Genomic DNA, 26,789 nt, shown 5'->3' with positions numbered 1-26,789 from the left:
TGACAGCTTATGGTGATTGGCAGGCTGAGGTGGGGGGGGGGGGCAAAATATCCACAACTGAACCCTCTAATTTTATTTTCTCAGAAAGCTCTTGAATGAATGGTTTGGTATTATACTACAGAACAGATGTAAGTTTTATTGCAGTTTCCATCAAGTGCCTTATAAATTAAACTGTGCTATATTTCCAGAAAGATTTTCTAAATCAATGAATACAGTGTTATCAAATTGATTGAATAGGATTAAAGAAACAAATTGATTGTGGTCTGTATCCAAGAGCCAATCAATCAGATCCAGACAGTACTTAAGTTTGTGCTGAATGTTATAAATGAAAACAAAACATGTCAAGCTTCTCCGATTTCTCTTTCCATTTTCTAACATACACAGGAATGGCAACTGGTATGCTTTAAAGTGCAGACATTGTTTCCACAACGTTTACAGGATATATGCCACAAGGAATGCATGGAATGAGCTATGCCCTTCTTTTAGGAGCTGTGGATGCATGCAGAGAGCCATCAGTTCCAGGGGATTTCACTGTCAGTGCTACTGAGTCAGAGTGAAAACCCAAACAGTGGGCAGAAACAGTAGTTTGTTTACCAAACAAACACAGCAAGGAGTAGTGTATAATCCAGGGGCATCCAACCTCAGCCCTCACCAGGTCAGGCTTTCCCAAATAATTATGCATGAGATCTATTTGCATACAATGAAAACAGTGTATGCAAACAGATCTCATGCAAATTCATTGGGGGAATCCTGAAAACCTGACTGGATTGCGACCCTTGAGGACTGACATTAGACAACTCTAGATAATCCATGCTGCACAAAGTGAACATTTAGAAGGTGAGTCTCTAAGAATTTCTGAGGGACATAAGAACATAAAAATAACTTTACTGGGTCAGACCAATGGTCCATCAAGCCCAGTAGCCTGTTCTCATGGTGGCCAATCAATGTCACTAGTACCTGGCCAAAACCCAAAGAATAGCAACATTCCAGAATCTCAAAGAATAGCAAGATTCTGGAATTCCAGAGAGTAACAAAAGATTCTAGAACCCCAAAGAGTATCAAGATTCCATGCAGAATCTCAAAGAATAGCAACATTCCAGAATCTCAACGAGTAGCAACATTCCATGCTACCGATCCAGGGCAAGCAGAGGCTTCCTCCATGTCTTAATAAAAGACTATGGTCTTTTACTCCAGATATACATCTCACTATATACCCCTTATAACTTATGCTGAGCCCTCCAAAACTCCCCCAAACCTACTATACCCAGCTGTCTACCACCCCAATAGCCCTTATGTCTGCAGGTAGCACCTATATGGCTTAATAGTAGGGTTTTGGTGAGCTCATACTTTCCACCATAAATAATGTGGTTAGAGTGGCTTATGGGCCTGGTTCCTCCTTTCTATGGTTCTCTAGCCTAGTCACTTGGCCACTTAAGACACCTGTGTGGAGTTCTACGAAGCTTTCCAATACAAGGTGCTGCTGGTATTCAAATATTGGGGAGGGGGGGGGGCGGGGGGCGGGGGGAATGGAGTCAGTGATCACTGGGGGAATGTGTGGGGGGTCATAACTTCATGCATCTAGTGAGTTTGGGAACCTTTTTGGCCCTTAGACGCTTCTAGGTCAGAACATCTAAGTTCCGTCCAGAACGTCTTGCAAATGTTAGATTATATCACCGCAAGATGTCCAAGTCTAAGCTGGCCCAAATCCCACCCCAAATATAGCTCCAACACGCCCTTTATAAGTTAGACATCCTGGAGGGAAGTGTCCTGCAAGATGTCTAAAATAGTTATTTTGAAAAATCGGCACTTGGATGTTTTGCCGAGAAAAGCAGGAGCCGGCAGGGGAAACCCCGATTCAAGCCTGCGGCCGGGTCTGAGCTGCTTCTTTCCTGTCAGCGCTCAGGCACTGTCAGGAAAGTAAGGCTATGGCAGCTCAGATCCTGTCATTAAGTTTTGCATGGGAAATAACGAGTTTCCCTGCTGTGCATTACACGGAGTGCTCTTTAGAATACTAATGAGCTCCTTGTAATGCATTTGCATAGGATTCTCAGTTAAAACCAGTCTTACTTGCAAGGAAACCTTTTCTGTATCAGGGCCATAGTCTCCATTGAGGGCTGTTAGTCCAGCGAGTTTCCATATCTAAGAAAATTAGCTTATGAAAAACCTGGAAATTTGCTGGACTAAGTATATAGCCCTCCATGGAGACTGCATTGCTTTTTACCAAACTTTTCAAACCCCCCTCATATGTTTATAAAATTATGGAGGTTGAGCTTTGCCTTTGATAAACGATTTCTTTTTTAATACTAGGTCTAGGGGACATGCGATGAAGCTACTAAGTAGTAGATTTAAAACAAACAGGAGAAAATATTTCTTCACCCAACGTGTAATTAAACTCTGGAATTCATTGCCAGAGAATGTAGCAAAATCAGTTAGCTTTGCAGGGTTAAAAAAAAAAAAAAGTTTGGATAATTTCCTAAACGAGAAGTCCATAAGCCATTATTAAGATGGACTTGGGGGAAATCCACTGCTTATTCCTATAATAAGCAGTATAAAATCTCTTTTACTATTTGGGATCTTGCCAGGTACTTGTGACCTGGGTTGGCCACTGTTGGAAACAGCATACCGGGCTTGATGGACCTGCAATCTGTCCTTGTATGGCAGCTCGAATATTCTTATGTTATATTCTAATTGTTCTCGGCAAGTTAAATAAACAGAACTCCAGCCAATATCACATGGAATCACAGGCTGGGATTTGACGTATTTTGACAGTGAGCAGAAGTGTATTTTCACAGGTGAGCTGGAAAGAGAAGGAACATTAGTGAACCTTGAGGGATGGGATTTTGGGATCTAACTGGTACCACTGAGATGTTGCACACACTGAATACAGTAATAGAGAGAGGGGGGAGACGGGTCAGCGTGGGTCTGAAAGTTTCGGTGTTAGCAGAGGATTATTTTTAAGATTAAGAGCTGAGAGCCACATACTATAGCTGAGACTTTGATGCTAATTAGAACTTACAAGTGTTAAAATGTAGCAGCTAGTTTTCTCATTTCTCTTTTAATGAGGGGAAGAGGAGGACCCAGGAGCTGCAGGTTACTTGGGAACGTGCTTGGAAGCATCAGACCTCCTGTCTTAGTCTGTTTTGTTGCAATTTTGACTCAGAAACCTTGGAATCTGGAAGGTAGTTGATGTGATCTCCTAAGGATTTGTCTGTCTACTTAATGTTTCTGCTCTGTCAGGCAGCCAGATTTTGGTGGTTTTTTTTAACTTCCTGAGAGGCTCTTGTGGGAACTGACTTGCCAAGTCAACTGTCTTGCTTCTGAATTTCATTGTAAGCCTTGAGTGAAGTAGCTTGAATACACATCCCATGTACCCCCACCCCACCCCCATTCTGTCCTGTATGCAGAATGCCTTTCCTATATCACATGTCACACTGTATAATGTTCAGGATATGCAATAATAATAATAATAAGTAAAATCCAGTGAACACTTGTTTAGAATTTTCTTTGAGTCATTTTCAGCTGTCTCATTCTCAAAGCAAGCACCTGCTCCCAGATAAACTGTGCTTTGATCATTTAATGGATTTAATCCTTTAAAACCCAAAGCACTGGGGGGGGGGGGGGGGAAGAAGGGCATAGAAATACCCTGCTTAAGAAGACGGTCAGACAGTATAGATACCAGCAAATATCAAAGCATCTCAACCCACTCAAGTTGCCAAAACTTGACAGACGATATTCTGGGTTGACTTTTCCTTCTACAAGAAGACAATAATGTTAATTGGGGGGAAGGCACTACCTCTTTATAACTTAGCTCTATGTAATATTTAAGAACAGCATTTAAGAAGGAACTAGATTTTTTGTTTACAGAGCAAATTTATTTATAAGATTAGGCAGGTAATGCAGTAATTTTAGTTAAAATTTAGGGATCTTTAAACAAGAGAAATGTGCCCCAAGATAAAATTGGAGAAGCAGAATGATTAGTTTAAGATGGGTTGAAAGTAACTCATTTTGATGAAAGCCCGGAAGGTCTGTTTGTAGAGGATGGCTGGAGGAGGTGATGTCCGTGCTGGAAGAAAAATTATTCAGTTATAGATTGGTTGGGAGTGAAATATGGAGATGTAGAGGAGATTCCAGCAAGGTGTGTCCAGCAGTGATCCAAAGAGAGAGAGAGTGATCATAGGTGAATCTTCTTTATTATGGACTATACAGGCTTGAAGTCTCCAATCACCAAGTCATTGCTGCTCTTCCTGGGGATTCTATCAGCCCGGAGGGACTCAGGTGTGTGATCTACAATCCAAAAAGGGGTCATCTAAAATGAACCAGCATTTATGGCTGGTGCTGCCCTAATGGCATGGAAAATGCCTCTTACACCCAGTTTTCAGCCCAGAGCCTCCGCCTGCATCCAGCTCCCAGCTCATGACTTTTTCTGGAGTCCCATGGGAGGATGGTTCACCTCTCGTCATTCTTCCATCTCAGAGTGGACTGGCGGAGTTGCAGCATTTGGTTCCAGCCTTTCAGGAGCAGGGAAATTGAAGCGGAGGAGTTGCTTTTATGGTGCTGGTCCGGGCTGGCCTGGCTTAATTGGGGACATGGAATTAGAAGCTGGCTGAGACTGAGGGTAGTGAGAATGACTGGAGTTTATTTTTTTTTATTTTTAAATTTCTTATTGCTTTATTTTTCTTGGGCTTGTTTAATTGTGCTATTTTTTTTTCTGCTTTTATTTTTAGGATTTTTCTTTGAGGTTCTGTGTTATTGAAGTTTTCACTATTGAAGTATTCACAATACAATAAGTGCTTTTTATGCATTTATAGTATTGAATTTTTTGTATTATATTTTCCCTTTTCCTTCTCTTTATTTAGGTAAATGTAAGTAATTATTTCTTTCATAGGTATTATAGTTAGATTGTGAGCTCATTGAGACAGAAAGGGAAATTCAAAGTCCTGATTAGATTTTTGGCCATTACTTAAGTCAATTTAATTGTTTTGTAAGCTTCAAATCCTTTGGGAGATTTAGCGGTATATAAGACACCACATTAAATTAAATTAAGTCAGGAATATTGTCCAATTACAAGTCAGGAATTTAATTCAAATTTGTTTCTGTTCTGGCTGGATGATGTCATCTGATTTGGTTACATAGGTGGGCAGCCTTGATTGGATTGCAATAGAGTCGTTGTCTGGGAATGTTGAGGTGGATAGTTACCCTTTCAGTCTCACCCCAGTTTTGTCCTACTCCAGCCTCTGTATGCTATCCATGGCTTGGAGAATAGGGTTCTGTTTAACACTGCTCAGCTTCTGTTATGGTGCATATCTTAGAGAGTAACAGTCTCAGGAGATACTGCTGCAACACCCTGCCATCCTTTGTCATCCACTGAATGGGTACTCAATCTCTTTGCATCAGGATTACAACAGTATGAAGACAGATTCCTAGAGCCTTTCAGAGTTTAGCTTAAGAAATAATTTATAATTTTCTTAGATTCAGATACCCCATAAAATTAATCATATCATGCTAGACTTCAAGAAGAAGAGTTAGGATGAAAGGAGAATGAAGACAGACCCTTAGTGACCCCAAATAATAAAATAGCTCAACAGGTAAAGTGTAACTCTACAGGGGGGTGCTGAAAGGTTCTCAGCCTAACCAACCAGCTTCCTAAATTCTGATTATTATGCCACTGTAGCTGAAAAGAGTGTTATGTTATTTCGTTAAGTGCCAATTTGCTGAAACAAAATTCTCTGTTTTGACATTGCATCAGATCATTGATTAAACCATATCCAGGTCATTCTCTTCTTATTGGGTTGAGAGCTTTTCATCACCCCCTTGTAGAGTGAAGACTTTCAGTCTCTGGTAGCCAGAGCTGAGCTTGTGATGTCATAATGCCTCATTCCACCAATAAGAGCCAACCTCATCAGTGATGCCACAATGGCTTGATTGTCCTCCTATACTTGGCTCACTTTTATTACATACCAGGAGATGCAGAAAAGTTCTCAGGTCAGCCTACCAACTTCCTAAATTCTGAGAGTTATTTTGCCACCTTAGCTGAAAAGAGTGTTATCTTATTTCGTTAAGTGCCAATTTGCAGAAAGGAAATTCTCTGTTTTGACATTGTTTCAGATCATTGATTGAACCATATCCATGTCATTCTCTTCTTGGTTGGGTTGAGAATTTTTTCACCACCCCTTCATATGCAGAAAGCAAAAGAAATGTTAAACTTTTGCAATGGATTCAGTAACATTGTCCAAGTACCACTGGCATCCATTTGTATCCTGGAAAGATTTTTTTCATAAAAATTTCAAGTGTTAAGCAATGGTCCAGAGCTTGGATTTATCTAAGACCCCTCACCAGTTGCCTCAAGGCTGGAGAATATCATCTTTACTCTTGTGTTTCGGGAACAGATATTTCCAGAGCTCTTTCCCCCAAGATCTAGGTCTTAAGAGAAACACATTCCACATTCTCCAAGTCATGATGTGTGAGAGAAGTGGACTGGTGGATGGCAGGCCATGGTCTCTGCACTGGAGCAGCAACAGTTTCTGTTCAAACAACAGGCTCTGTAGGTTCCAAACACTGGCAAGCGCCTCTGAACTGCAGAGGCATAAATCATTGTTACTCGGATGGTGAAGAAAGACGTTGGTCTTTGCAGCAAAACAGGGAAGCCCTGTTGGAACTGGATTGTGCATCCCACCCCTTTGTGGCTAAAAGAAGTCTTTAAAGGTAAAACAAATTCATTCAATTCGGGGGGAGGGGAGAATAGGGGGGTGCAGGGGTAGGATGAAATGGATCATATAGAAATGTATATTGAAGGAATGATAAATTTCATATTTTATTATAATTTCATTAATTACTTCAATACAATGTGACTAGGAGGGGGAAGGGAGGTGGGGGTAGTAGGGTGGTTGATATGAGTCTTATGGAAATATATTTTGAAGGAATGATAGAAATATGTATGAAAATATCATAATTGTGAATCTATTTGAAATGAAATCTATTTGTATTATATTATATTTAATTATTTCCTTCAATAAAATGTTATAAATTAAAGGTGTTTTTCGCTAAGCAATGGCAGTTGTTTGACTTAAGCTAATGACAAGAGGGGTGATGCCATGGGTTTTTTCCTTCGATTTTTGTGTCTTTATGAACTACCATAAGCTGTAGCTTTAACCACTGCACCACTCTAGAAATCAAAATGCAGTAAAAGTGAACCAAGTATAGGACAATCAAGCCATTGTGACATCACTGATGAGGTTGGCTCTTATTGGTGGAATGAGGCATTATGATGTCACAATACCAGCTCTGGTTATCAGAGACAGAAACTTTCCACCCTATTTATTCATTCAGTTTCTATAATGTTCTCCCAAGGGAGATCAGAATGGTTTACATTAATTTATTGAGGCATTTGAGCATTTTCCCCTGTCTGTCCTGGTGGGCTCACAATCTTTCTAATGGGGGATTAGGTGACTTGCCAGGGTCACAAGGAGCAGCATGGGGTTTGAACCCACAACTTCAGGGTGATAAGGCTGTAGCTCCAACCACTGTGCCACACTCACCTCTGATACAATATCAGAAGTGAGCCAAGTATAGAACAATGAAGCCATTGTGACATCGCTGATGCGGTTGCCTCTTATTGGTGGAATGAGGCATTATGACAGGGAAAGGGATTGGGACTTATATACCCCCCACACTCAAAGCGGTTTACAGACTTCAGGCATTTTCCCTATCTGTCCTGGGGGGGGGGTTCACAATCTATCTAATGTATCTGGGGCAGTGGAGGATTAAGTGACTTGCCCAAGGTCACAAGGAGCAGCGCGGGGTTGGAACCCACAACCTCAGGGTGCCACACTCTCCTCATTTCACACATAATAACTTGTGCAGACAGCTATTTTATTTAGAAAAGCTTGCTAAATCTGAAGGCTAGCTAAGCTGAAGGAAGACAATTTGCTGGCTCGGATCTGACATTCCATGCCTGGCGTGTGTGGCAGGAAGCTGGCCGTGCCGGCTAAGAGCTTGCAGTTCCTGATGGAGGTGGCTGAGACTGTTGTCACAATGAAATGGCATGTGCCCTGCTGAAAACTCTCTCACAGGTTGTCACAGATAACTGCTCTCCTCTCAGCAAAACACAGTTACTATTTCAAGCTTCAAAGCAGGATCTTTTCCCCCACCACTTGGACAAAATTTATACACGTTAAGGCCAAACTTCTTTTTTTTTTTTTTTTTACACACTTGGCTACCTAGTTGCTCTCTTGCAACAATAAAATGTCCCCTAATCTAAATGTAACAGAGTCTGCCAAGTATGAGCTTCTTAGGGATTTGGAGAGACTCATATTATCAGGAAAAAAAAGTAAGCTGAAAAAGCTTATGCCGTGGCACTTGCTTTTGCCTGAAAAGGCCACGAGACCACGGACAGATACAAAGGGAATAGCTTTTCTCACCTAGGGCACCTTAAGGTGTGTGTGCGGGGGGGGGGGGAATTTCCACACTGCCCGTTTAGCTGCAACATCCGTGGGTACTTTTTACCATGGACTTTACAACAATTCTCAAAGCTTCTGTGAGGTACAGAAACATTCCCTTTCAAAACTGCCAAAGGATTTTGGCGATTGCAACATCGGCATGTCTTCCTTGTGCGCCCTTCTGGTCATTCCATCTCAAAAAGAATTAGGGCCGCTAGAAAAAATTCAGAGGAGAGTGACAAAAAAGGGGATGGAGCGCCTCCCTTTTGATGAAAGGTAAACAGGTTAGGCAAGGGCTCCTCAGCTTCCAAGAGACAACTGAGAAGGGATATGATAGAAGTTCATAAAATCACGAGTGGGGTGGAATTGCTGTTAAACTTGCGACGCAGCAGAAAAGGAAGAAGACAGACCACAAAGCTAATGGCCAGCACTATGAAAACAAATCACAGCCTTCTCTTTTCACATATGGTATAATAAAGTTGTGGACTCTTTTGCCAGGATATGATCAAAGGGGTCAGCCTAGCCAGATTCAAAAGAGGATTGGATAATTTTCTGCCAGCAGAGCAATCGTTCATCTCTGGAAATTAACAATGGAAAATAAATAATTTTTTTTTTTTGGGGGGGGGTCGCATTGGGTACTTGTAGCCCAGCCCGGGCACAGTCAGAAGGAGGACGCTGGACTTGATAGACTTTGGGCTGACTCAGGACAGGATTTTCAAAAACCCACGTTACAAAGCGATGGTCTGCAGCCGTTTTGATACCGAATCTAGAAAACCCGAGATATTCTTTTAAAAAAAAATCGTGCATGCAGATAAGATTGGCGGACAGCAGCGAAGATTTCCTACCTGATGGGCACGTGCGCAGAAAAACGCCGTAAAAAGAAACCCATTCTCCTGCTGCACTATTGGACGAATGAAAGGGAGAGGAGGGGAGAAGCAACGCCGACTTTTTTCAATCGCGCTTAAAACATTCCTTTCTCTCCAAAAAACTACTATAATTCAGGTAAACATCTGAAAACCTGGTTATTTTCAAAAACGTAACTCTTCCTCTCTCTGGTTACTCTGTCCTAAATTTTCTCTTCATTTTGTCTTTCCCCTTCACTGGAGTTCCTTTCTACCCTAACCCTTTTTAACCGTGTCGAGCTTTGCAAATGTAGAGATGATGCGGTATACAAACCTAAGGTTTAGTTTAGTTTAGTTTAAATCTTGCAATTTGTGTTTAATGTAAATTTAAATCAAGACTTATAGCCAGGAACACACAAGACAAGGGTATCATACATGCGCTCAAGAAGAAGCTTTTAACAAGCGCGCATGAAACATGCCTGTCTCTCCCAAAAACTCAAAAGAAGTGTGATTTTACTAAAAATATATAGATACACTTTTTTTTTTCCCATTAGCCACAGGTGCTGACACTGTAACAGCACCCCCGGACCAGTCGCTGCTTTTAGTTGCCAAAAGCTGATGGCGCTCTTCGCAAATGCCTCGGTGTTTTTTAAGAATCCACCGGAAGGCTCATTTCAGTGTTAAAGAGCCCATTTGCATGCCATTGCCGGAGACTGCTAGAAACCTCGCTAACCTCAGAGATAATCCGCTTTGATAATCCGCCGCTAAAATGCGTGCAGGCTAAACTGCCAGAAAACTGCTTAGCCACCGTGTTAGAGTTTTGAGAATCTTGCTCTCGGTGGCTTTTCATATGTTCTCTGGGCTCTCTTTGTCCTGTGGCTAATTCTGCCAACCAAAACAAGTGCACTTTTGAAAATACAAAACAGCATATGTTGTTGCAAGGCCTGCCCATCCCCCAGGGATGCTTCTGCTGATTGCCCACATACATTTCAGGAAATTTCAAAGAGCCAGTGCTCACCAGTACAATGTTGTTTAACTACTAGGAAGAGCTTTGATAATAATTACCTCTAATTGGCCTCCAAATGAACATTGAGTTCTGTGGTGTTTGGCACATCTTTGTAACTCATGACATGGGCACACTGGCTTATTCAACACAAGCTTTTGTTACACCAATGGAGCAATTCCTCACTAGCAGCAGAGACCTGTGTTAAACGGAGATTCGGGGCTAGGAGGAGCACAATGCTACTCGGACAGGTTGGCGCACAGAAGGTCAACACATGCAGGGCCTAAGGTGCTTCCACGATAGCCAGATCCTTACCCTTGTACGTTTGGTTCACAGGTTTTCCTGCCATTCTGTGGAAGAAATCCTTGCACATAATAACAGAGTGAGCTGGGAAGCATAAACCAAACTTTGCTGAAGGCTCCTTTGCTTTGAGGTTACGAAAGAACAGAAGTGTACGTGTGAAAACGATGATGACGGGTTGTCATTAAGCTGTATTATTTTCTTCTCAAGGAGAAGCTGAAAGTATATCTTTTAAAAAAAATTTGCTATTTCTATATAGGGTTACCAGATTTTACATCTGGTAAAGGAAGACCTGTGGCATCGCCATATTCCACCCTCGGGCCCGCCATTCCGCCTCCCAACCCCAGCCTCACGCAAACGTCGTCGCATCAGGCTGGGTCTGCAATGCATCTGCGAATGGGCAGATGCGGCTCGATGACTCGGCCCTGATCTTACCCGCTTTTCAAAACCCGGACAAAGTGCTGGGTTTTGAAAAGCTGTCCGGATGCCAGGGCAGCCCTCTGAAAAGAGGACAGGCCCGGGTAAATCCAGACGTCTGGTAACCCTATTTCTATAGCACTCCCAGACGCACACAATGCTGTACATTACCACACAAGAGATAGGATATCGTGCCAGTGGCACTCAATATATTTTAGAGCAAAAATAACCAGTAGCTTTGGCAGTTGGAGCAGTAGCAGAGAAAATGGAAAACTGCAACGCTGGAAACTTCTTTTGCTGCTTTCAGTATAATCTTTACTCATTGAGGATCCATTAAAACAGATGGTTGTTCCCACAGTTATAAATAACGTTGATTATTGCAACGCAGTATTGAAAGGGATACAATCCACTAACCTTTGGCTTATACAACTGTTGCAAAGAGGTCATGAAATGGGACCGTATTATACCATTATTAAAAGAAGCACACTGGTTCCCAATTGGACACAGGATAATTTTTAAAATCTTAACGATGGGTCATAAAATGTATAACTCTGGCACACCAACTCCTTTGTCTCGTTTCCTGATCCTGTCAACTGAGATTGGCACTACAAAAGTTACTAGCGATGCCTTTCTTTAGACATATCCATCTAGATTGCGTCTGGAACTCTGTTTTCAGCATTGCAGGTCTTTCTCTTTGGAATCACGTACTCAGTTTCCTTCAGCTACGAGGGGCCACTGAAAAGTTCTCAGCCCAAGCAAGAAGAGAATGATGTGGAGCCATGAAACTTACAAGTTATTCCACACTTTTCATTTCAATGAGGCAAATGTGTCTAGTAAATGGGCACAAGTAGAGGGAAATCAAGCCATTGTGACATCACCGATGAGGTTGGCTCTTAGGTATTGGTGGAATGAGGCATTATGACGTCATAGTATGAGGGGCCACTGGAAAGTTCTCAGCCCAACCAAGAAGAGAATGATGTGGAGCCATGACTCTTCCAAGTTATTCAATGAGGAAAATGCATGTAGTAAATGGACAGAAGTAGAGGGAAACCAAGCCATTGTGACATCACCGATGAGGTTGGCTCTTAGGCATTGGTGGAATGAGGCATTATGACATCACAATACAAGGGACAGCTAAAAGGTTCTCAGCTTAACCAAGAAAAGAATGATGTGGAGCCCTAAAACTTACAAGTTATTCCACACTTCTCTTGACAATTTTTGTTTCATTTCATATTATTGAAACCAAGTGTCAAAACAAGTGTGAAATAACATGAAAATTTCATGGCTCCACCTCATGTTGGGTTGAGAACTTTTCAGCAGCTCCTCGTAGAACCATCATACCGACAGTTCCAGAAAAATCTGAATACATTTGTGTTCACAGATACTTGGCAGGACAGTTGGAAGAGCGTCTGGAACATATGGTACTCTTTTCTCCTCTCAATTGATTTGAATGCATTTCAGTTGTAAATCACTATGACGGTATTCCCTAATAGACTCCATAATAAACTAAACTGCTTTCAGCAACCAAGGGAAGAAAAAAGCTGGGAAGAGGCGAATTGTTAATGTGAAGCGCATAGCAGGTAACGCAGAAACAGAGAAAAATGGAGGCAGATAAAGACCATATGGGCCTATCTAGTCTGCCAACCATGCCCTCTACTGTCCCTGCCTTTCCCTTATAGGAAAAGAACAAAGTGACGGGATTTGATAGACCTCCTTTTTGAGGTTACAATCACAGTGGTTTTAGATACTGTACAGAGGAGCCAACTTTTGAAAATGACTGGGGGGGGGGGAGGGGGGGGAGGGGTGCTCGACTCATCATAACTCACAACAAATTTCCCCTCACCCAGCAAAGACAAAATACATCTGGGAGTGAATGATAGTTATGACCTGGCTGTATCGAAATGGCAAGAGCAGGGTCGGGGAATGTGGACCAATCAAAAGCTAGGATCCTTCCCCTCTCTCTCTCCTCCGTTCAAGCCATTTATAGCTCTTTTCCCTCAACCCATCTATACCACATTCTATTCCCCCATTTTTCATCTCCCCCTTCATCCTCCCTCTGTACTTTTAAATTTTGCTCCTCCTGTATAGGCATAAGTCAAAGGTAGGCAATTCCGGCCCTCGAGAGCCGGAGCCAGGTCAGGTTTTCAAGATATCCGCCATGAATATGTATGAGATGGATTTGCATGCACTGCCTCCTTGATATGCAAATCTATCTCATGCATATTTATTGTGGATATCCTGGAAACCTGACCTGGCTCCGGCTCTCGAGGACCGGAATTGCCTACCCCTGGCATAAGTTGATGCTTCATATGTGGGGGCAGGGAATTAACTGCACTTGGCTTGCTGGGCTCCCTAAATCTATATAAAGGGACGAAAAACAAAAACCAGAGACTGCAGTAATGATGTACAGGAGGCCAAGATTTTGTTGAACAAACGTAAAAACATGAAACAGTTTGTATCCAAAAGGGTCCGGTCTTATCAGTCCTTTTTGGATACAAACTGTTTCATGTTTTTACGTTTGTTCAATAAAATCTTGTCCTCCTGTACATCATCACTTCAGTCTCTGGTTTTTGTTCTTCGACCCGATATTTGACGGCAGTCGTGTTGGATTTCCTGTTTGCTGTCCCTAAATCTTTATAACCATGTCCCCTTTTTTCCTCCACTCCCCAGCAAGGTCCAATACACCTTTCCCTAGCTAGTTGCCATTCCATGCACGTTTGGCTCCACCACCTCTTTTCGGATTCCTACTTCAGCTGAGACATCTTTTTGTTTGTAGATTGAACTCATCTTCAATTTCTGGCTTCCTATTGACTCCAGGCTTGGATCATTTCCTTGCTCTGCTCGCCCTGGCTCCAGGCACAAGTCCGGATGCACTAAAGCCTTTGTTAAGTTTTCGGCGGGTCACTGTGGGGCCGGCAAATTGTCCGATTTCAAAACGGCGATTGATGTCAAAACGATTTTTCATGCAAATGAGTTTCACGGAGATCTGCCAAAATCCTATCTCATCAGTTGTTGGGAAACCGACTGACACATGCGCAGAGCTGATATGGGGAAGCCCGAACAGCTGAGCGGCAGGGGAAGCCCCAAAGCAGCCTCCTGCCACTCAGTTACATGGGGCAGGAAGACTCTAAAAAAAAAAAAAAAAATGGGTACAGATATTGTGTGTGATTAAATTTGCGGACAATACAAAGTTATTCAGAGTAGTGAAGACACAGGGGGATTGCGAAGATCTGCAACGTGAACATAATCAAGCTGGAGAAATGGGCATTGAGCATGGCAAATGAGGTTCAATGTGGATAAGTGTAAAGTGATACATGTAGGTAACAAAAATCTCATGCACGAATACAAGATGTCCGGGACGGTACTTGGAGAGACCCCCCAGGAAAGAGACTTGGGAATTCTGATAGACAAGTCGATGAAGCTGTCCGCGCAATGTGCGGTAGCGGCAAAAAAGGCGAACAGAATGCTAGGAATGATAAAGAAGGGGATCACAAACAGATCGGAGAAGGTTATCATGCCATTGTACTGGGACATGGTGTGCCCTCACCTGGAGTACTGCGTCCAGCACTGGTCACCGTACGTGAAGAAGGACATGGTACTACTCGAAAGGGTCCAGAGAAGAGCGACTAAAATGGTTAAGGAGCTGGAGGAGTTGCCGTACAGTGAAAGATTAGAGAAACTGGGCCTCTTCTCCCTTGAAAAGAGGAGACTGAGAGGGGACTTGATCGAAACATTCAAGATAATGAAGGGAATAGACTTAGTAGATAAAGACAGGTTGTTCACCCTCTCCAAGGTAGAGAGAACGAGAGGGCACTATCTAAAGTTAAAAGGGGATAGATTCCATACAAATGTAAGGAAGTTCTTCTTCACCCAGAGAGGGTAGACAACTGTAACGCTCTTCTGGAGGCTGTTCTAGGGGAAAACACCCTACAGGGATTCAAGACAAAGTTAGACAAGTTCCTGCTGAACCAGAACGTACGCAGGTAGGAACGTACGTCTCAGTTAGGGAGCTGGTCTTTGACTGGAGGGCCGCCGTGTGAGCCCACTGCTGGGCACGATGGACCACTGGTCTGACCCAGCAGCGGCAATTCTTATGTTTTTATCTCCAATGCTCTATCTTATTATGTCTGTCTATCCAAGTTAGATTGTAAGCTCTTCTGTCTATTTAATGTCAAAATGTACAGTGCTGTGTATGCCCTTCAGTGCTATAAAACTGTTAAATAATTGTAGTAGTAGGCGTGGTTAATGACAGAAGTGGCGTTAGGCGTCACAAGGCGCCTCCGTAGGTGCTCGTCTCATGAAAGGTAGGCGCCGGGAATGTAGCCCATCATATATTTGGGGGGGGTAAAGTGTACTTGAGTTCTCCTTGGTCTGGATGTGTTTTTCCTGATTAGGCGATTGACCAGATCGCTCGGTTCGTTTCCATTTAGGGCTTTGAATAGGGTGCAGTAGAATTTGTGATGTATGCATGCTTGGACTGGGAGCCAGTGGTGGTAATGTGGTCGTATTAGCCTTAGGGCTGTATTTTGGACTGTTTGCAATTGTTGGCGGAGCATGACCGGTCAAGGATGTTACAGTAGTCCAGGAGTCCTAGGCTTGGCACTTGCCAATGAGTTTCAATTGTTCATTATTGACGATATATTATGGGTTTTCGTAAGGGTGTCACTTTCCTGAAACAGGTCTAACTTAGGTTGTCCTTCTTTTTACACATGGTCGTTTCTTCCCTTCGGAAATCACTATTGGACATTCTGATTTTGAGCCCTCCCTGGTCCCGCCTAAAACATGCCCGCCGCATGCCTCCTTGCTATTTGGGACGTACAGCAGTGTCGGACGTTCAAACCCTGCCTATGGAAAAATGGATCTGGACATTTCAAACATATGGATATCCATTTCGGCATCTTGGGATGTCCATGTGCTTCGAAAACAAACGCCATGGCCTCTGATCATGTACGCATATGCGCTGACGTTCTCAGGAATTGTGCATGTGCGATGCTGTCAGCAGCTTGTTAGTTAATAAATAACAGGCAGCAGAAAACCAAATGGCGCATCCAAACCAAAGTGGGAGATATGGCAAGGATGTTACAGTAGTCCAGGAGTCCTAGGATTGGCGCTTGCACTATGAGTCTGAATTGTTCATTATTGGCGATATATTAAGGGTTTTGGAAAGGGTGTCATTTTCCCGGAAAAGATGACTAAAAGTGGCAGATCTAACATGTTGCGAATGGCCAAGTTTCATGCTATGGGGTCCATAAGCAGTATGAAAAAGTCACAGGTTTCAACGGGATTTGAATTGGGTTGGATTGGATTCACTCTTTTTGATATACTGCTGTTGACAAAATGATTAAGCGGTGTACAAAATACAAGACAATTGAAAAACCAATTACAAGACAATTATATTGCACAACACAGCATATCATAAACAATTCATAACAAGTCCCAGACAATTATGCATTATGTATTATGTTTGGACTGGTGTATTACAAATTGTTCTAACAGAATTCATTAAGCCTCATTTTTTGTTTCTGGTGATTTGGGCCATTTTTCCCGCAGAGGGTAAAAGCTAGGTGGCTATTTGAAAACTGCCCTTTACTGAGGTGACCTTCTAAGCAATTTATTATTCAACTTTCTCTACTGTTGTCTCAGGGGAGCTCAGAATAGTTTACATGAATTTATTCAGGTTCTCAAGCATTTCTCCCTGTCTGTCCTGGCAGGCTCACAAACTATCTAATGTACCCTTGGGATAACTGGGGAGCAGGAAACCCACCCGGGGTTGCAATGAGCAGAGTGTGGTTTGAACCTACACCCTCAGGGTGCCAAGGCTTCAACTCTAACCACTGCGCCACAGCCTCAGACGAGATAGCATGGTAAACATTTTCTGACCAAATGGCAAAACAGAGATAACAAAGCAGATAACAGGTTTTCAGGATCTCCACCATGAATATGTATGAGATGGATTTGCATGCACTGCCTCCTTAAGATGCAAATCTATCTCATGCATATTTATTGTGGAGAGCCTGAAAACCTGACCTGGCTCCGGCTCTCGAGGAACGGAATTGCCTACCCTTGGTCTAGTGCAGGGATCTCAAAGTCCCTCCTTGAGGGCCGCAATTCAGTTGGGTTTTCAGGATTTCCCCAATGAATATGCATGAGATCTATGTGCACGCACTGCTTTCAATACATATTCATTGGGGAAATCCTGAAAACCCGACTGGATTGTGGCCCTCAAGGAGGGACTTTGAGATCCCTGCTCTAGTGCAACATTTTAGTCTGTGTCAACTTCACGTTGTCACCAGTTCTTACTACCATGATGTAACACAGGGGTGTTCAACCTGCGGCCCCCGTCAAGGGCGATGCAGTGTTTTCCTCTGCTGCCCCCAGGTGTTTACCGTCTTGCCGGCTCCCTCCTCTGTCTTGCTGCAGCGTTTGCGCATTTGTGCGGCCCCAGAAAGATTTTTTCCAGCCAATGCGGCCCTGGGAAGCCAAAAGGTTGGACACCCCTGATATAACGTTTCATCAAGCTATAAGACCTGCAACTGTCCTTTAAAAGACTTTTTTTTTTGTTGTTTGAAAGATTACAGGACACTGTTGTAGAGGTTAAAATTAATAATATGGTTTCAGAATAGATTCCAAGCGCTATAAATCAAAAGCCAAGGTTCTGCTCCGCTGATTATAGTAATGGACTTCAAATGGTATGCGTCTGCTGACCTTGAGAATAGATTATGCGCACTAAGAGTGAAGCAATAATAACCCACAGGGGAGGGCATTTCCTGGCAGCTATTGACCCTCTAACAGTGCAGAAGACCTGGCGTTTAACTGTACGAGTCATTCACAAACAGGAAATGCCAAACTCAAAACGATTATCACTATCAATCCCCACTGCCAATTTAAGGCAGTGTTTAAGACGTAATATAAACCATTACAGACAAAATTTACAGCTTCAATAGAAAGGATTCCCACTTTGGTTTGAATGTGCCATTTGGTTTTCTGCTGTCTGTTATTTATTAACTAACAAGCTGCTGACAGCATCGCACATGCACAATTCCTGAGAACGTCAGCGCATATGCGTACATGATCAGAGGCCATGGCATTTGTTTTCGAAGCACATGGACATCCCAAGATGCCGAAATGGATATCCATATGTTTGAAATGTCCAGATCCATTTTTCCAAAGGCAGGGTTTGAACGTCCGACACTGCTGTACGTCCCAAATAGCAAGGAGGCATGCGGTGGGCATGTTTTAGGCGAGACTAGGAAGGGCTCAAAATCAGAATGTCCAATAGTGATTTCCGAAGGGAAGAAACGTCCATGTCTAAAAAGAAGGACAGCCTAAGTTAGACCTGTTTCAGGAATGTTCAGGGTACAAAAAGGTGCTCTGATTGAGCAGCTGTCCACTTGAAGGATTAATGCATGACACCTCTTTATTTCCCCAGTGCTTCTTTTCCTCCTCCCTCTTCCCTGAAAGTGAAACTGAAAGTGAACTCTATGACAGCTTCAGGTATTTTAGGCAGTCTTACCTAGGGTTACCAGACGTCCGGGAAAACCCAGATGTGTCCTCCAGGTGCCGGGACAGACTTTTCAAAGCACGGCAGTTTGTCCAGGTTTTGGAAGGCCCCAAGCTCCAACTGCATCTGGAGGACCTTCAGTAAGCATGCGTGGATGATGCCACACGCATCTACACATGCCAGAGGCCCTCCGGACGCAACCCAGAGGTTGGGAAAGAAGAAACGAGGCTTTGTGGGGGCGGAGCTGGGGGCAGAATGAGGTAGGGATTGAGGTGGAATGGGGAGGGGCTAGAGGCAGAACAAGGCAGAGTTGGGAAGGAACGGGGCATGGCTTTATGTCCGGGATTTTACGGCAATAAATATAGTACCTGTATTCATACCGAAGCAGAAAACAAGTCTGAGGAATAGCCTGGTGGCTAGTGCATTAGACTGTAAACCAAGTTAACTATTTTTTTCTACTGTGAGCCCTCCACAAAGAGCTTACCATGATCTGGGAAGGGAAAGGATTTGGAATTCAATTCATGCCCTTTTATACTAAATGTGTGGAACATATGACTCTTGTGTTAAGTGAAATTATTAAATTACTGGAAAACATCCATTTCATTCTTGCATTCTGGTGGTAATGGTCAAAGGTGAAAGGTCAGGCTTAGAAATCCTCTAGCAGTCGACCACAGATTGACCAGACATGAAGTCATCAATAAGAAATGTAGGCATTAGCTGATTAAGTCTCTTATCTGTAGGATTTCATCGCAAGGCGTGTAAGCTTTACTATCTACAGAAGTGTCTCCAGCATTCATGTGGACCCTATTCCATGTTGATATCAACAGAACTCTGTTATATTTGTGAATCATTCTGTACAGTTTCCTTTAGAGATGTAAATATATTGCTACCCTTAACAGAAATCTCTGTTCCATCATGCACAGCTTTGACATCAAGGGTATTAACGTAGAACAAAATCTTTTCCAGAGAAAGGAAAATGGTAAAACCAGAGGACATAATTTGAGGTTGAGGGGTGGGAGACTCAAGAGCAATGTAAGGAAATTCTTCTTTACGGCGAGGGTGGTGGATGCCTGGAATGCACTCCCGAAAGAGGTGGTGGAGAGGAAAACGGTGACGGAGTTCAAAAAAACGTGGGATGAACCTAGAGAATCTAGAATCAGAAAAGAATAGTAAATATTGAAGAACTAAGGCCGGTACTGGGCAGACTTGCACGGTCTGTGTCTGTATATGGCCGTTTAATTGAGGATGGGCTGGGGAGGGTTTCAACGGCTTGAAGGGTGTAGTTCTAGTTCTCACTTATTGAAATGGTGTTTGGTTCTATCGTACAAACAAAATGGTAAAAATGAAGATAAAACGATATCAGCTGGATTGAACAATCTGATGTTTCCTTCGTGTTGTGAAAGCTTTCGACTGAATCAAACACCGTTTCAATAAGTGAGAACTAGAACTACGCATAACATTACATGTAAAGTTCAGACTCCTGAGGCAGGCCATAGGGCCGAAACACGTACGTGTCGAGTCTTGTGCCCCACAGGTCGCCTTCTCCTGCTTGGGTGCATGCATGGTCCTAACACGTAATTATCTTAGTCGTTGCCCACCATATTTCGGCAGCTGTACTGCCTGCATCAGGGGCATGTTCAATATTGCTATTAGGAACAAGTGACACACCTTGAGATAGGCTATTCAGGGTCTGATTCTGTATAGGATGCCAGTCTTGGTGACCGCTTAAGAAGTGCCTGAGAATCGTGCACTGGCGTCCTAAACAGAATTGTGTCTGCCCTAATGGGCAGACGCCTAACCCCCGATTCACTAATTGGCAACCAGCACTGGTTAGCGACCTTTGTAGAACTGGCCAAGCTAAGCTGATTAAGGCACAAATCCTTTGTCAGCTGCAGGACTGCCCGAAGCCGCACCTTCAGAGAGTCCTGCCGGCTGAGCTGATCGGGGGGAGGGGGGGGGAAGGGAGAGTGGAGGGGAACACCCCTGCTGCAATCAGTTGAGCTGGCTGTGGCAGAGAACCCGCTTGATAGCACCCACTCCCTCCTGCCACACCCCCCAAACACCCATTGAAGACTGGCAAGAAGGATGTCCACTCTCTACTGTCAGCGGCCCCACCAAACCGCTGGCACCCCCCAACACCCAACATCCCCCCAACCTCAACACCCCACCCTGGCACCCCCCCCCCTCCACCCCCATACCTTTTTAAAGAAAGGCCAGCCAGAGGGATGCTTACTCCCTCTGACTGGCAGGCCTGCCTCTTCAAAATGGCAGGCCTTCCCATTCCCAGTGCATCCTGGGATGCACCAGGGAAGGGCCTAAAGTGTTGGGGTAGGGTGTTGAGGTCCAGTGGGTGTCAGCGGTTGGGTGGTGTCTGGGGTTCAGGGGTGTTGTGGGTTAGGGGGGCATCAGGGGTTCAGGAGGGCCAGCAGCAGGAGGGAATGGGCATCGCTTCTGCCAATCTTCAGTGAGAGGGATGTCAGGGGTTAAGGGGTTGTTGGCAGGAGGGAGTGGGCATCCCTCCTGCCAATTTCAGGGGTGCTGTTGGGGGTCATTTAAATTCACCCAAGGCCACTTCCAGGTGAAAACCACGCCCACTCCCAGCCTTGGGTGAGCTTAGGTGTATCTACGCCTTTCCGAAGACCCACAACAAACATCTACATTGTAGGCGTCCTGCCTCGGGGAACTTTTTTCTAAAATCGCGCCACCTACAATCGGAACGTCTGTTTGTAGAATCAGCTCCTCAGTGCACAAAAAATGGCCTAATCTGGGCTCTTCAAGCCTAGTGTGAACTGTTTCAGAACCGAAGTAGAAATCGGGAACAGCCAGGAAGCTGACTAAATTCCATTCTTTCCCACACCTCATGCTTTTTCTGCTTATGGCTCTGAGTATCTGTATAAGCCATAGAAAAAGAGAAATATTTACAGAAAAGGGCACTGATTAAACAAGATTTGTCACATCAGCAGCAGAAGCAGGATTTTTCTAAAGGAAAACAAAGCTTCTTTATACAGATGGAGAGTTACAGAACAGTATAAACAGAAAGGGAGATTCCAACACAAAATTCACAGTGCTGAATCCTTTGCTGACTTTCCTATGAGGAGAGGCAAAAGCGGCTAGGGATCTTCAGTTTGGGTGATACGATAGAGGTCTATAAAATACTGAGTGGAGTGGAAAAGGTAGATGTGAATCGTTTGTTCACTCTCTCCAAAAATACTAGGACTAGGTGACGCGATGAAGCTACTAAGTAGTAGATTTAAAACAAACTGGAAAAAAATATTTCTTCACGCAATGTGTAATTTAAACTCTGGAATTCATTGCTGGAGAATGTGGTGAAATCAGTTAGCTTAGCAGGGTTTAGAAAAAAATTTGGATAATTTCCTAAAAGAGAAGTCCATAAGCCATTATTGAGATAGTTTGGGGAAAACCATTGCTTATTCCTAGGATAAGCAGCATAGAATCTGTTTTGCTACTTGGGATCTAGCTGGGGACTTGGGACCTGGGTTGGCCAGTGTTGGAAACAGGATACTGGGCCTGATGGACCTTCGCTCTGTTCCAGTACAATTCTTATATTCTCATGTGAACCAAGTATAGGACAATTGAGCCATTGTGACATCACTGGTGAGGTTGGCTCTTAGGCATTGGTGGAATGAGGCATTATGACATCACAGTCTCAGCTCTGGAATGTTGCTACTCTTTGAGTTTCTGCCTTTACTTGGGACCTGGGTTGGCCAGTGTTGGAAACAGGATACTGGACCTGATGGACCTTCGCTCTGTTCCAGTACAATTTTTATATTCTCATGTGAACCAAGTATAGGACAATTGAGCCATTGTGACATCACTGGTGAGGTTGGCTCTTAGGCATTGGTGGAATGATGCATTATGACATCACAGTCTCAGCTCTGGAATGTTGCTACTCTTTGAGTTTCTGCCTTTACTTGGGACCTGGGTTGGCCAGTGTTGGAAACAGGATACTGGGCCTGATGGACCTTCGCTCTGTTCCAGTACAATTCTTATATTCTCATGTGAACCAAGTATAGGACAATTGAGCCATTGTGACATCACTGGTGAGGTTGGCTCTTAGGCATTGGTGGAATGAGGCATTATGACATCACAGTCTCAGCTCTGGAATGTTGCTACTCTTTGGGTTTCTGCCTTTACTTGGGACCTGGGTTGGCCACTGTTGGAAACAGGATACTGGTCTTGATGGACCTTGGTCTGTTCCAGTATGGCAATTCTTATGTTCTTGGCCTTACTGACCCAGATGTGGAGCACGTGAGACATTTTACATACAGTATTATAGATTTAATTTAAACTAGATGATGCATACAGATGATTTCCTGCAGAAATAACACAGCAAGCAGATAATTTCTAGAGCTACTTAGGCTACATATAAATACAATATAGATTATTTAGTTGCAATGGTTAACCTGTTTAGGAGGGTGTAAATATATCGTACTTACCCCTCCCCCCCTTTTACAAAACCTTAGCGCAGTTTTTAGCACCAGCCAAAGCAGTAACAGCTCCAACGCTCATAGGAATTCTATAAGCATTGGAGCTGTTACTGGCGCTAAAAACCATGCTACAGTTTTGTAAAATGAAGGAGGGGTAGTTAGAATGGTTAACTGTAATCTTGTGTAAACATAGCATATATATATATAATACCATACATATATAATAACACACATATATAATACCATATATAATACCATGAGAATGAACATCAAATGATTGAAAGAAGCCATGGAAAATGGGGGAAGCATGGCAAGGACTGGCCTACAGACTATCCAAGGGTGAAACACAACTGAATTGATAGATCGATCAATAATAGTGTAATAATGCAAATGCAGCTAGGAGGCCGACAAAAAGCACAAATGGAATCCATCTGAATCTGTATTTAAAATCCACTACAGACGTCCTTGAAAACCGCTCTGAATTGACTTCCCAGTCATTAGTACCGGTATAGAAGCTTCCCATAAAGATTAAGATCAATCGCAAGAAAGAGAATTGGGGTTTATTAATATACAAAAAGCAAAAGTCCAACAGGACAAGAACCCACAAGTTCAAAATCGCACAAAAAACAGTGGGAACGGACAATGAACACTCCACAAGAAATCAACAATTAAAAACAGGCTTGTTTATTCCAAAACAAAAGGACAAACATCAACTGTCAACAGTTGAAGTTTGTCCTCTTGTTGTGGAAAACTATAGGGAGATTTCAGAAAATTTTCCCCTCCAACTAAAACAGAACAGTGTGATTGAATTGGGTCGTGAATGACTGAGCGCATTTCTCTTCTGATTGCTTTGTTGCAGTTGGAAAGCTATATCCAAGATAATGTAAAGACTGAGATGGCTGAAATCCAGCGTAATGCAGTGCAGAACCAGACGGCGGCCATGTTGGAAATTGGTACCAATCTGCTTACCCAGACTGCTGAGCAAACCCGAAAACTCACCAGTGTAGAAACGCAGGTAATTCCTATGGACCTTCTTTCAAATCTGGCTGATGGTTAGGATGAAGTGGTATCTGAAGCTGCCTCGGACTTGAGCTTGATTAGCCATTGCTTATAGGGAATGCAATTTTCTAATCCAGTGCCCTCCTTGCCTCCAGGTAATGCCACCCCATATGCAATAAGAAGAGATATTTCTGAGGCAGGGCTGGGAGGGGGCCTGCACTTATGTATTTTCAAAAGTGTGCAAGGATTCCCCCCCCCCCTAAAATCTATGAAGACAATAAATTAGCATGGTTCAATGGGACAAGAGAAACTTCTGCCCAGTTAAACCACACTGACCAGGCTGAGGACAGATATTTAGCAGTCCTTAACCAAAGAGTACCATTCAAGTTTCAACTTTTATTAAAATTTGATAAACTGCCCATCAAATTTCTAAGCAGTGTAGATATTAAAAATTATGAGTTTGGGTGATACACAAAAAAACAACCCAATGCACAGAAATGAAGGGTAATGGGGGAAAAAAAGACAAGTCATATAGTAAAGGAAGCCGCTTAAGGAAAGATTGAAGCCGAGGATTATAGGTTGTAAAAGAAACATTTTTAATTTGCCTTTGACACATTCCAAGACTGACTCTTCCCGTAGTTCCAGAGGCATTGCGTTCCAAAATGCAGGAGCCGTAACAGAAAAAAATTGTTGTTCTTGTTACACTAAGAAGTCTAATTGAAGGAATGTTAAAAGGCGTTGGGAATGTGCTCCAAGAGTTCTCGACGGAATGTAAGGGATGAAAACGCTGTTCAGGAATTCTGGGAGATTAGAGTAATATCCATTCTTATTGCCATGGAACTCTCCAGTTAGTAGAAGGAGACGAGATGAAGAGGGAACATTTATTAAAATAGCTCAATATGGCTATGTTCTACCTATGTCCACTCTTCATCTTGTCCCATTCATTCTCTTCTTCTGCTACTATGGTATGTGGATCAATATTCTCAAGTCAGAGACAGAGCAGGGTGGGGAAGTAGTTATCCAGGCTTCACCCATGTTCAGTAACGGTACCTGGTTAACATATGACAGCAAAAAAGACCAACCTATATATACTGGATATCTACCTGTGTATGGCCACGGTACCCATTCTAAAGTGCTAGTACTCAGATCAGGGCTGGCCCTGAATATCCAAATCTAATTCAGCTGATGGCTGCCAGCATTTTTTAAAAAAAGTGCAGACAGCCACCAACTGAATATTGGGCCCTCTCTGTACAAATTAACTTGCCCAAATGTAGCTTTACTGAGATAATTTTGACGCTGAAAGTGTGCCCACGTGCTTTCACTTTGAAAACGGGGCAAAATCCACAACTTGACAAAAACTGCAAACTTTGGTCTAATGCGGGTGATAAGTAAATGGCCCCCTCCCCTAATGTGTTCCTGAAGTACCTCTTGTTCGTGGTATAGGGTACAGGTGGCAATATTGCGCCTTCATATTCTTGGGTCCTTGTTGGACGGGGAGGGGGGGGGAGAAAAGTTCTCTTCCTGGCTTCCATCAACAGTAATCCTGAGCAGATCAAGACAGAGAAGAAAATTCGGGCACACCATATTGGATGTTCAAACAAATGTTTTACTAATGAGGAGCATCAGCAGGCAGAAGCAAAAAAAAAGAAAGAAAGAAAAGGGATTCCCTGGTATAATTGAAGATAGAGGCAAAGGAAAACACATTCCAGATCTCCCAAATCCTGTTCCCGTATCCTTTGTATCTATTCCTCCAGTTTATGTCAAGTTATTCTTGTCATTCTCTCATTCAGCGAGCCTTCATCCTTCGTCCTAAGCAAAGTAGTGTGAAACAATCTACTGGCCTCTTCTCCCAAGCCTTTGGCCCTCTTGGGCCTAGGGAGCCTTCCCTTGTGCTTGGGCTTGCCTCCTGAGGATAGATGGTGAAGAAAGAACAGTTCTCGAGCTCAACACGTGAGTTTCGACAAACAAGCTCCTTCCCTTACTCCATTTGTTTTGATTTTAACAGGTTCTCAACAAGACTTCCAGGCTAGAAATTCAACTGCTGGAACACTCCTTGTCTACGAACAAGCTGGAGAAACAGTTATTGGTACAGACACAGGAAATCAATAAACTGCATGAAAAGAACAGGTTCGTTTAAATGACGAAGGTGGGGGGAGGAGGAATGGGCTGGTTTGCATAAAACCCCTCAAATCCAAGTCCATGACCCTTTTCCTCAACGTTTGATCTTTCACTTGAGAGTTTAAACCTGGCCTCCCTGGTGACACCAGGAAGGTAACCTATGGAGATGCTTAAAAAGATTGAATTTGATGGTGTTTTGGGGTTTGTTTGTTTTTTTTGGTTGTCAGTCAAACCAACCAATCGAATCTCCCAACACAGAAACCTCTCTGACTAGACTTTGTTATAGCTACTTATGCATTCTGATGATGGGTAGACGAAAAGAAAACATATTTCTTTACCTTGTCCTACAAAATGTCATCCTTTTAAAATTGTGTAAGAGTAGCTGTACTGGGAAAGACCAAAGGTATGTCAAGCTCAATATCCTATTTTAAACAGTGGCCAACCCAGGTTACAAGTACCTAGCTAGATCCCAAAGAGTAAAACAGATTAAATGCTGCTTATCCTAGGAATAAGCAGTGGATTTCTGCAACTCCAACTTAATGATGGCTTATGGACCTTTGTTTTAGGAAATTAGCCAGACATTTTTTTTAAACCCTGCTAAGCTAACTGATCTCACCACATTCTCCAGCAATGAATTCCAAAGTTTAGTTAAATGCTGAGTGAAGAAATATTTTCTCCAATTTGTTTAAAATCTACTACATAGTAGCTTCATTGCATGCCCCCTAG

The 26,789-nt window shown here is 43.1% G+C and overlaps 1 protein-coding gene across 2 annotated transcripts in view; it reads left to right on the top strand.

The window, feature by feature from the left end:
- Nucleotides 1–26,789, top strand: part of LOC117365516 (angiopoietin-2-like) — a 68,027-nt gene that overhangs the window by 10,692 nt on the left and 30,546 nt on the right. Inside the window, exons 1-3 of one of the 2 annotated variants that reach the window (XM_033955998.1) lie at nucleotides 9,315–9,437; nucleotides 23,806–23,961; nucleotides 25,951–26,072. In XM_033955998.1, the coding sequence (XP_033811889.1) occupies nucleotides 9,348–9,437; nucleotides 23,806–23,961; nucleotides 25,951–26,072 (368 nt within the window). In that variant the 5' untranslated portion in view covers nucleotides 9,315–9,347. Of the gene's footprint in view, nucleotides 1–9,314; nucleotides 9,438–23,805; nucleotides 23,962–25,950; nucleotides 26,073–26,789 lie in introns of those variants that run through there. The other variant, XM_033955997.1, reaches the window with a different exon arrangement.

This window comes from Geotrypetes seraphini, chromosome 8, assembly GCF_902459505.1.
Source record: "Geotrypetes seraphini chromosome 8, aGeoSer1.1, whole genome shotgun sequence".
NCBI classification, from domain to species: Eukaryota; Metazoa; Chordata; class Amphibia; order Gymnophiona; family Dermophiidae; genus Geotrypetes; species Geotrypetes seraphini.
Note: the sequence above shows the minus strand (reverse complement) of the source record. Positions and strands in the feature narration are given on the sequence as shown.